General features: G+C 42.5%; 2 protein-coding genes across 3 annotated transcripts; both read left to right on the top strand.

Moving 5' to 3' along the window:
* Window positions 1-1,279: 1,279 nt before the first annotated feature.
* On the top strand, window positions 1,280-3,604 carry LOC125015220. Of its 2 annotated transcripts, none has more exons than XM_047596921.1 (3): window positions 1,280-1,983; window positions 2,208-2,959; window positions 3,295-3,604. In XM_047596921.1, exons 1-3 carry the CDS (start codon window positions 1,867-1,869, stop codon window positions 3,434-3,436), a joined length of 1,011 nt encoding a protein of 336 aa, XP_047452877.1. In that variant the 5' UTR covers window positions 1,280-1,866; the 3' UTR covers window positions 3,437-3,604. The 2 variants fall into 2 exon arrangements, with proteins under 2 accessions (XP_047452877.1, XP_047452876.1); XM_047596920.1 differs by having other exon boundaries at window positions 3,292-3,604.
* A 1,800-nt stretch (window positions 3,605-5,404) lies between these two features.
* adck2 (aarF domain containing kinase 2) lies at window positions 5,405-10,669 on the top strand. The gene is made up of 9 exons (XM_047595388.1): window positions 5,405-5,548; window positions 5,627-6,639; window positions 6,743-6,889; window positions 7,083-7,211; window positions 7,340-7,435; window positions 7,642-7,908; window positions 8,797-8,925; window positions 9,330-9,383; window positions 9,864-10,669. Exons 2-9 carry the CDS (start codon window positions 5,773-5,775, stop codon window positions 10,002-10,004), a joined length of 1,830 nt encoding a protein of 609 aa, XP_047451344.1. The 5' UTR covers window positions 5,405-5,548; window positions 5,627-5,772; the 3' UTR covers window positions 10,005-10,669.
* Window positions 10,670-10,782: the final 113 nt, after the last annotated feature.

The raw sequence follows: 10,782 nt of genomic DNA, 5'->3' as shown, positions 1-10,782 counted from the left end.
TATTACATACAGTGGCTGATTTCTGTCACTTTGATCATCTTACTGATGTCTTACTAACAAAAACATCTTTTATTGTCTTAGTTACATAAGACAGTAAATAGCTAGCTTAATTTATGTTAGCTTAAGAGACGCATCAAATTGAACAGTTAAATTATATAAAATATCTTCTCACTTGTAAAATGGTATTCCTTGTTTCTTGGTTTTGGTGTTTCTTTCATGGGAACATCTGTGGCGGCACAAAGGTCAGGCATTATAGTGTCTGGTCTGACCAGGTCTGGTCAGAAACCTCTGCCCAAGATGGCAGCCATGTTGACGTGTCTGACAAGCCTGAATGCAGCATGTATGTAGCCCGTGTTATAAATCTAACCCTGCTAGCCTTCGTGCTCCACAGCTCTCTCCTCTTCAACTTCCTTTTCTCCACACTTTCCCAGTTCACCCACTGTCCTTGCTCACTGAGACTTCATGCATCATGCCATCCTCCCAAACTCTTCACTGGCACAAAGTATGTCCTGTCTGGTCATGTAGACTTTAAAAAGTCTATGAGCTTAGGATGTTAAAAGTTCAACTCTATCAGTAAATCTAACGTTTTCATTCAGTTTTTAATCCCCTGCGAATCGAGATAAAGAGGACACTTTAATCTATGCATGGCTGGACTCGTTCCTTCCTCAGACTGCATTTCACACACTTTGATTACCCTTCTCGTCCCAAGAGGGACTCTCACCCACCAAGCAGAAATCACAAAAAATCACACGACAGACCGTCACATAAAGCTGCCCCACATGAGTCTGCTTAAAAACATCTTGGTGAACTGAAGGGAAAAGTCAGCTCACACAAACAGCTGCAGTCCAAACAGTAAATCCATGTGAAAAGTTTCTCAGATGAGATCATGGAAAGCTACAGAAAAATATATCATTTGGATTTCTACTAAGATGTGAATTAAAAGCTTAGCAGAGGATGGTTTTGATCCATCGACCTCTGGGCCCAGCACGCTTCCGCTGCGCCACTCTGCTAGAAATCACCCCAGATGGGACTTGAACCCACAATCCTTGGTTGAGGAGGCCAGAGCCTTATCCTTATGCCACCAGGACTTCAAGACATTGCCTTTAAGAGACGAAATCTTAACGACTTAAATACGCAAATGCTCCAAGAAGTGACATTTGAGGCTTCGCAAATTGATTTGACTCTTTGTCTAAAATATCTGTATGATACAACACTGGGCCGGCTGTTTTCGAAAAACATCTGTCCACACAACACAAAGAGGATTGAAAATATCAACATTTTTCAATTTATTAAAGTGTGAAGAAAATGGTTCCGTCATTTCTGATAATGTCACGTCACAACTCATGAACTTAAATGCCTCTGAAGAGTTCAACTCATGAGATTGAGAAAATCACAAGGGGGCATCATTCATACTTGTGTACATGGCAACTGTGACACCATTGTAGTCAGTATTAACGAGGTGTTATTGAGAAATAGTCGTTGGCGTTCTACTCTTAGCCTCTGAGATTTTGGCCTCAGGCTGATGCCACCTCCTGAATGCCAGGCATTTGAAGGTTTCCTCCATAAAGCATCCAATCAGATGTCACACACCGTGGTTGGGGCCTAGATTGCCCTGTTGCTAGGCAACATCTTCTAAGGCAAATGCTTAAGTCACATTCTGTGATGCTTCATAACATTCCGCAACACAACAAACTCTACAGATAGCAGAAGCCAGTCGATCAGTAAACATTTGTTCGTACGAGCACAATTCAAGTTACGTTTCAACAATTCTTCAGCTTTCTTCAACAGTCTTTTTTCGAAAACACTTTGGAGAAAAATCTCAGAACTCAGTTTGGAGCTACAAGCTGCAAGTTCTCAGATATTAAAATGTCTGACAACCGCCAACTCTTCAGAGGAACCCGGCTGTCCTCCACATCTTCATCATCGTTTCAAGAGGATCAACCTGAGAAGATCCACTTCAAGCCTCTTCTAAACAGAAAGATGGTATGTAATAGAAAATAACATTTTCGTTTTTACTTCACATATATGCTGTCTGTATTTGCTTATGAGACCGTTTAGCCAGAACCAATGCGAGCGTGGACTATAAAACTTGTTGTCAAATTCGTTGTGACATACTCTCTTGATTTTACTCTGTGTGTATGACAGAAAATGAATTTGAATCATTACTAACACGACAACCCTCATTTGTTTGAATTTTTCCACGACAGGCAGACTACAATTCTACACAAAGACGTGATAGAAGCTCCTTCCAAGATGGGAAGAAGAGGACCACACAGAAAGAGGAGAAAGACTACACCATGAGTCCAAGCACCTCTAAAGGCATCCCTTCTTTCGACATACGGAAAAAGAGAACGGAGCACCAGAGAGTAACTAAGATCTGGATCATCGGGTCTAGTTACGTTAGACGAGCAGAGAGGCCAGCGTATCAAATCTTTGGGGAGAACTTAGGACTAAACGCCCAAGTTAAGTGGTTTGGAAAAGGAGGCATGCGCTGGCGTGAAGTTCTACCTCGTTTTTATTCTCAACTGTCCACACAGGGTCCCCCGGACATCTTGGTCGTCCATGCCGGAGGCAACGATCTGGGGCTCACCCCTGCCAGAGAACTGATTTCACGCATGAAAGGAGATTTGATGCAGCTCCATGAGGAGTTCCCCTCAATGAAAATTGTATATTCCTGCATCAATGAACGGCAGTCCTGGAAATACGGAAAGCCAAAATGGATTAATAACGACAGGAAGGACATCAATAGAGTGATGAGAAAGGCTGTCGCCTGCTGTAATGGTGAAGTTATCGAACATCCCCACCTGAGATTCTTCGATGACTCAGTGTTTCTAGCAGACAGAGTACACTTCTCCAGGAAAGGAAATGAGATCTTTCTGACCAGTATACACAACGTCATTAAGAGGATCCTCCAGGGAAGAGAACGTGACAGCAGTTCCCTTTTTAATGTAAATAAGAGGTAAGTAAGAACTTAAATATTAGTTGGCAAATTAGCTCTAAAACCCTGTTTCCAAACAAAAGACCATTGTTTGAACATCGTGTGGATTACTACACTATTTTTGGAAACAAGTTGGTTTTATATGTATATATACCAATCAGCCACAACATTAAGTTTCTCAGTTCACACTGTGGAGTGAATAATACTGATGATATTGTTACAGTTATGTTCTTCTAGCAAACCTGGGTTGACTGACTGTTCTGAGACTTAAGGCTGATATTTTATATTTAATCAAATCTATGTTCTGAAAATTTGTGGCCTGGCTGATTAAAACTTTCATCTCTGGTCCTCAGCAGGGGAGGGAAGGAGATGCAGATGTCCCAGGTGTTTGGAGGCCTACCTTCACGTCTGCCCCACGGAGCCTCCTGTTGCTGCAGCCCGGCCCACAGCCACAGACCACCAGGCAGGTCTGCTCCACGACGCCAGACGCCAACTTGAGGTCAACCTCAACGAGGTTTTCGGCATCTTTGGCTCCAACATGTTGGAGCTGCTGCTGCTGCAAATTATCTCAATGAAGGATGTGACTGATGGTTTTAAAAGCGTCTTTGTTAATGTCTTGCTAAAGAAATAAAAGATACTAGAAAGAAACCAGCTGAAATGGAATGTTATGAGAGAAATGCAGATGCAATGTCTTTAGGAACTGTTGATAAAATGCAAATTACTGCTATTGTAAATAGAAGTACCAACAAAACTTCTAGAGATTGGAATGACATCGATATGTCACTGGTAAAGAAGAATTGAGGGAATAGTTGATCCACTAACTCATATATATACAACCTATCATTTAAAACAGGCACCTTCCCAGATAAAAGGAGTGACAACTGACCATGAGATATTGCTCAAGAAAATGGAGCGGTATGGTGTCAGAGGAGTAGCACTCACCTGGTTACAAAGTTATATCAGTAATAGGAAGCAGTTTGTCCAATTAGGTAACCATGAATCAGTGTACTTGAACACTGCCTGCGGTGTCCCACAGGGGTCTACCTTGGGACCAAAACTATTTATCTTATGTATTAACATTTTAAAAATGGTAGTTTTTGTGGATGACACAAATATTTTTGCTCAGGGGGAGATCTGCAGCAACTATTATTGATGGTTAAAAGTGAATTGCTAAAACTGAAGTGTTGGTTTGGTGAAAACAGATTATTGTTAAACCTGAAAAAAAACTAAGTTCATGATATTTGGAAATCGTCAAATTGAAAAAAATTGGTTTGTAAAGCACTTAACAGAAAAGAGTCATATGGATGTTTCATCATGCTGGGTACCTTGCTCATACAAATACCTTTGTTTTGGGACCCAGTTAAATTCAAATATTTAGCTTAAAGCCTGTAATAAGTTGCTACCAAGTAACATCCAGATGGTGTTCATGGTGAGAGAGTGAACATACACTTTAAGAGGAAATTGTAATTTTAAACAGCCTACCATCCATTCAACTCTGAAAAGTATGCGCATCTCTGTTTGTGGTGTAAAACTGGAATAAACTAGATGAAGACCTAAAAATGTGCATTTTAAAAGTAAATACAAACATTCTCGGTCAGTTACAATGAACTGGACAGCTAATAAAATACTTTTTTTTTAAAGGATATTTATTCTGTCAGTATGTTTATAATCAGGGCTCTTTTTCATATTGAAGGTGAATGTTTCAATCTTCTAAGATTAAAGATTAAAAAGATTAAAGTTCTCATGGATCTTGAGGTTCTGGAACTTGCACTTTATCACAATGTCATTTTTTTTTCTCTATTACTGTTTGTTTTGATGGTTGTGCTTGTTTGAGACAAATAAAAATCAAATCAAATTAACCCTCAGAGCTCAGAAGGTCTGTCAGAGTTGATCTCTATGCTACTTGGTTTTGTGTGGGCCTCTACACAGAGCTAGTATCTGTCCATCAGCAGCAGGTCAGGCAGATGTTTTATTTTTATGTTTTGTTTGTTTTATACCGATGTAATAAGAAGAAGTGACCAGACCTTTTGCCATAAGTCCGTGGAGAAGCACACGTACCAAACGTCACACACTGGCTGTAATTGAAGTGTCCCAGAATGGTCACGTTTGACTATTTGGGTTTGGGTTTGTTTAGTGCACTTAAACTAGCAGTCTTTTGAAAAATATACATGAGTAAAACGAGAACTGAAAGACAGTCCATACACACACTTGGGGGGCATGGAGTAGATGTTTGGCCGGCCCATTGTCGGCCATAGCGTCCTTTAATATTATTTGAACAAACACGCGAAAAAAGAATAACTGACACTCACGTACTAAGAAGGCGTGCGCGCTCAACCACTAAAACTCATTTATATGAATTTTAATCCGACGTCAAAACATTTTAGTGTGTTTAATCAAGATACAACGTGTGCCTTTAAGACGTACCCACGTGACCCCGTCGGTCCCTCGTCATACCCGGAAGTGGACTGACACCGCAGTGTTTTCATCGATGTGATGTTTTCAATGGAAGGTACAGTAACACCAGCTGAACCATGAAATTACTCGTTTGTCCACAGTAGTGAAAGAAGCATTGGACTTTGTTCTCATCCACAGGGATGTACGCACGTCCAGGTAACGCCGCACATTTGAAGAAAGTCGCTTAGTATTATTTTTGTAGCTAGTTTAACGTTAATCACGTTTTCTTTCAAGGTGGACTTACCGCCGTGAACTGGAGCCGTTCTCATGGAGAGCTCAGATTGAAGTCTTCTTTTATTAATGTTTTAGCTTAAGGGGGGTTCACAATACAATCACATGTGGACCAGTTCACCTCCTGGGCTGAGTTAGAACCGCTTGCTATGAATACTGCGATGGCCTTTGGAGCGAGGGGACTCCTCCTCAGCCTGAGATACACTTTCCAGAAAGCGGGATCCATCGCCAGGATCAGACTCATCCAGAACTCCAGGACGTGTTTCAGTAAAAGAGGGCAGATTTTAACCCACATCCCCAAAGTCACGCTGCTTTGTTGGGGTGCAGCCAGTGCCTCCTCGTGTGCAGCCAGATGCCAGGAAGCGACTCTTCAATCAAAGGCTCCTGACAGAAAGTCTGTAGCCAAGGTCCAAGTGCACAAGGTGATATTTTTTCTCCGCCTCAGCCTCCGTGCATTGATTCTGCTCCTCAAATTTGGTCCCCTTCTCCTCCTCTCCCCCGTGGTCCTGCTGTCCACCAGCTTGGCGTCTCACTGGTTGGACGCTCTCCTGTGGGTGACCGAGACCTCCGGCCCCACCTTCATAAAGCTGGGCCAGTGGGCCAGCACCAGGCGGGACGTCTTCCCCCAGGGGTTTTGCGAACGCTTCTCCAGGCTCCACGTCAGGGTGCGCCCTCACTCCTGGTCGCACACCAAGCAGTGTCTGCGGAGGGCCTTCGGGGAAAGCTGGAGGCGGGTTTTGGTGTTCGAGAGCAAAGAGCCGGTGGGCTCGGGCTGCGTTGCGCAGGTGTACCGAGGATGGGCCAGGGTGGACCAGGTGGAGGACCCGGCGTTCCAGTCGCTGGTGGAGGAGATGGACAAAGAAGACTTGCTGGAAGCCTGGGAGATCCCTGGTCTGGGAGGAGTGAAGGACGCTCTGCGCCAGCTCTGGAGTAAAGAGGAGGAGGGCTACGATGAGAGGTGTCAGCACGAGGAGGGCAGCGCAGACAAGGAGCGCCTCATACCTGTGGCTATCAAGGCGAGTCTCGCAAGAGCGATGCGCCTCTGCTCTCAAAGCTCACGTTGCCTCCGCACGTTTTCTCACATGCTGATGTTTAGAAACTGCTTCTGGTGTGTTTCAGGTGCTCCATCCAGGCGTCCGGAGGCAGGTGGAGACTGATCTGCTGCTCATGAAAGCGGCCAGTTGGCTTCTGCACTGCCTGCCTGGACTCAAATGGCTCAGCATGTGTGAGATAGTGGAGGAGTTTGAGAAGCTCATGACCAAACAGGTGCTGTAAGAATCACTCAGTCTAAATTCTCACAAGCTGTTTGACTTCATACTTTAATCGTTAAATTAAGTGCATGAGCTGGTAATGAATCTTCATACATATTTAAATATCGTATTGCAGTTGTAACATAAACATGGAAAAGGATCTGAAAATCCCTACCAATCTCACCGACCTGACGCTACATTTATAACAGATTGATCTCCGGTTTGAAGCCAAGAACATCGACCATTTCCGGGAAAATTTCCGCGACGTGGATTATGTCAAATTCCCGACTCCGTTACGGCCCTTTGTAACCAGGTCTGTCCTGGTGGAAACGTTTGAAGTGAGTTTGAGGATTGGCTCTCGAAGAATCGTCTGACGCAGCAAATGAAGTCTGCATACTTTCATACTCCAGGAGCCACCAGCATTTCAGGTAATATTCAACCTTGTTTTTTTTTTATTTGTTTTCAGGAGAGTGAGCCTATTTCTAAATACTTGCGCGCTGAGGTTCCTCTGGAGGTGAAGCAGAGAATAGCCAGGATGGGGGTAGACACCCTGCTGAAAATGGTGAGACAGCCGACAGAAATCTCTGCCATCGTATGTTGTTTCAGAACTTTCTGCATTTACATTTGTGACTCTTCTGTCCCCGTGAAAGAAAGTAGGGTTTGTTTATATACTTTTGAAGGCACATGTCCATTTAACTGAATGTTACCACATGATTAGATGTGTTATTTTTTCCTACTTCCTAACTTCATCTACCTAATTCCATCCAGGTTTTTATAGATAACTTTGTCCACGGGGATCTGCATCCTGGCAACATTCTGGTCCAGTGTCGGGGGCCTCTCCCCAGTGAGGAAGCTGGTATCATGGACCAAGGGAAGACAACCCTCACTGACCTGTGGGACACGGTGGTGGTCAGTGTCAGACCAGAGCCGTGTCCTCTCCAGCTGGTGCTGCTGGACGCTGGCATCGTAGCCCACCTCAGCGACCACGACCTTGCCAACTTCAAGGCCGTCTTCACCGCTGTGGTGCTGCGTCAGGTAACTAGGGAGAGGGTCACACACACACACACACATCAGCTACGGTGGGATGATGATTTAGATCAAAAGACGTCTTTATGTAGAGAGCACTGATTCTGTTCTGTATTACATTGTTACATCGTTGTATCGTGAACTTACGGAACAGATACGTCAATAACTCAGGAGAGTTCACGGGAATGAAATTTGGTAATTTGTTAAAGATAATGATTCAGTACATCTCTGTAACACAGCCATAAGGTGAAAAGCCACAAAGAAATAATTACACATCAGCTTACCTGCCTCATATACAGCATCTCCTCTGATGGAGGGGGAAGGAGGAAGATTGTAGGTGGTATTAATGCTGGTTGAATATTGCACATATTGATTCTTATTGCTTATCATATATAATGTAAATCTTATAAATATATATATATATTACAGTTATAGATATATCAATGCATTTCATATATTAAATTCATTAATTATATATAGGGACATGCAATATTGCTATGAATCATGGGTGATAAGGGGATAGGAGTTAATAAGTTCATGATCCTTTTTGACCTGATCTTTTTATATTCTTTCATTTTTTTTTTTTTGCTATTTGTTTTTGTTCTGAATAAATAAACATTTGTTCTTTCATTTGTGATATTAGTCCTATGCAAGTGAGCATATCTGCGATTTGTGAATAAGTGGCGGTTAGATTCACATCAGGTTTTATTTTTTAAATATATTTTTAATTATTAACCCGCATCTGCAAAATAACTAAAGTCAGTGAGTGTAGTGGTGTACTGTCTACCTCTGACATATAGTGGAGAGCAAGCAGGCAGTAGTAAAACCTTAACATTTTATCTGTGATGGTGTCATTAACCGTCTGAATCTCACCGTTGCTTTCGCTGTCTTTTTCAGGGCGAGAGAGTTGCAGAGTTGATTTTGAATCATGCTCGAGCCAACGACTGTCAAGATGTGCCTCAGTTCAAGAAGGAGATGGCCGAGCTGGTGGATCATGCCCTCAGCAACACCCTCTCTCTGGGAAAGGTGCTGATAGTTTCCAGTTTGTCGTGGCTACAGTGATGGTGTTGAGGACGTTAAAAAAAATCATTATACTTGTCTTCTGCACGAGATTACTTTCATAATATAGTTTGATATTCATTCTTATTATGACCTCATGAGGACAGTTTGCTCTAATGCTCTGCTTGATTTCCTCCTCCCACTGTCTCTGTGAATGATGAATATCACATGATGCAAATTTGACTCGGTGTAATACTCATTGTTTGGTAGTTTATAGTTCATTGTGAAGGTCTTAGTAGGAAGTCTTCAGTGCAGTAATGCATACATAAATCTCGAAGGTTATTAAAAAGTTTAAAGTAGAAAATGAAACAAACCACTAGTGTCACAGTGAACATCGGAAAATAATCACCTGATTTACTTTTGTTGTATAGATCCAAGTGGCTGATTTGCTCTCCAGAGTTTTTGGTCTGCTCATCAAGCACAAGGTAAAATGTCCCCATTCCTGACTAAACTGGTCCCAACCACTTTGTCTCAGTCATTTCTTTAGCCACGTGTTGTCAGATTAAGCTTGGAGAAGTTTAAAGTCATTGAAATAAAGTGCATGAGATGTTTCTTTTGTTGCTTTGTAGCAACGTCTAGCTTATATGTGTTTATATTGCCCAAAACATTGATCAAAACAGAAAGTTTTTGACACGTGGATTCAGTCAGTAATATCTCTTCTGATTGGGTCGATCTGTTCTGATCCCTCTGTTGGTCGTCTCATTGGTTCTGCTGACCACCAACCAGAGGGTTCCTATGTTACTGTTGCTACGCTAAACTACAGCAATGCCTGGGTCCGGTCGCAAAGAAAAACATGTGATAAAACACTGAAACAAAGGCAAATAGACTTGAAACCTTTGAACTAACCTTAACCTGAAGCCGAGCTGAAGGTGGCCCGCTGACGTTGTTCCCGTTTGTTTCTATAGGTGAAGCTGGAGAGTAATTTCGCCTCCATCGTGTTTGCCATCATGGTGCTGGAGGGTCTGGGCAGGTCACTCGATCCCAATTTGGACGTCCTGGAATTGGCCAAACCCTTGCTGCTAAAGAACTGTGCCTCACTGCTCTGATACACACACGTACACAGACGTAACCGAAGCACAATGGGTCGCACACGCAAACAGGCAAACATGTACATGTCCTCTATATAAAGCGTCACTAAGTCCAGTGTAGTACGTGCATAGATACAGATCATGTATATGTGCTCCTAATGCCACGATGACTGGCCGGTTCCTCCGCACGATCACCGTCTCCACATTTCAGCAGCCATAAATACCTCATTGCACTTTTACATCCGTTACTTTTCCTTTCAAGACACTTGAATTATTTCATCTAGCGTCTGAAATCCACTTCTAGTCTCCCTCAGCTGAGCTGAATGAATGCATATATGCGCTTTACCCGGAGCAGCCCTTGTAGTTCATCGAGTTAATAGATGAGTCAGACACACAGGCGGCCTCAGAGACCGTTTGTAGTGATTAAAGATATAAAACGAAACACTGCTAAAACCCCTAGAAGCCATTTGAAAGTGTATTTTAATGACTAATACTGATCTCAGGATCTTTTATTACATTTTAGGAAATGTCCGTTTGTTTTAATCATAATGTACTGTAACATTTGTTCTAATACACTGCATTGAAGATGTGAAGCCTTTTTCCATTGACCTTTAACGTTCCATTAAAATAGCGGGAACACTCAATAAATTATGCGCATCAATAAAAAAGGGAATCAATTCTAATTTGTCTCTCTTTCCTTTCCCACCTCTAGTCGCTGTGGTTGTATGTTAGCCAGCTCTTTTAAGTTACACTGTTGAGGCAACTTTGGAGTAAATTCACCACATCAAGAGCACAG

This window comes from Mugil cephalus, chromosome 10, assembly GCF_022458985.1.
Source record: "Mugil cephalus isolate CIBA_MC_2020 chromosome 10, CIBA_Mcephalus_1.1, whole genome shotgun sequence".
In the NCBI taxonomy this organism is placed as follows: Eukaryota; Metazoa; Chordata; class Actinopteri; order Mugiliformes; family Mugilidae; genus Mugil; species Mugil cephalus.
Note: the sequence above shows the minus strand (reverse complement) of the source record. Positions and strands in the feature narration are given on the sequence as shown.

Bases quoted from the DNA above. Each gene is read 5' to 3' on its own strand.
- LOC125015220 (XM_047596920.1), top strand. From the start codon at position 1,867: ATGTCTGACAACCGCCAACTCTTCAGAGGAACCCGGCTGTCCTCCACA. The intron at 1,984-2,207 runs GTATGTAATAGA...TTTCCACGACAG, and splicing joins CTCTTCTAAACAGAAAGATG to GCAGACTACAATTCTACACA. The intron at 2,960-3,291 runs GTAAGTAAGAAC...TCTGGTCCTCAG, and splicing joins CTTTTTAATGTAAATAAGAG to CAGGGGAGGGAAGGAGATGC.
- adck2 (XM_047595388.1), top strand. From the start codon at position 5,773: ATGAATACTGCGATGGCCTTTGGAGCGAGGGGACTCCTCCTCAGCCTG. The intron at 7,909-8,796 runs GTAACTAGGGAG...TGTCTTTTTCAG, and splicing joins CCGCTGTGGTGCTGCGTCAG to GGCGAGAGAGTTGCAGAGTT. The intron at 8,926-9,329 runs GTGCTGATAGTT...TTTGTTGTATAG, and splicing joins ACACCCTCTCTCTGGGAAAG to ATCCAAGTGGCTGATTTGCT.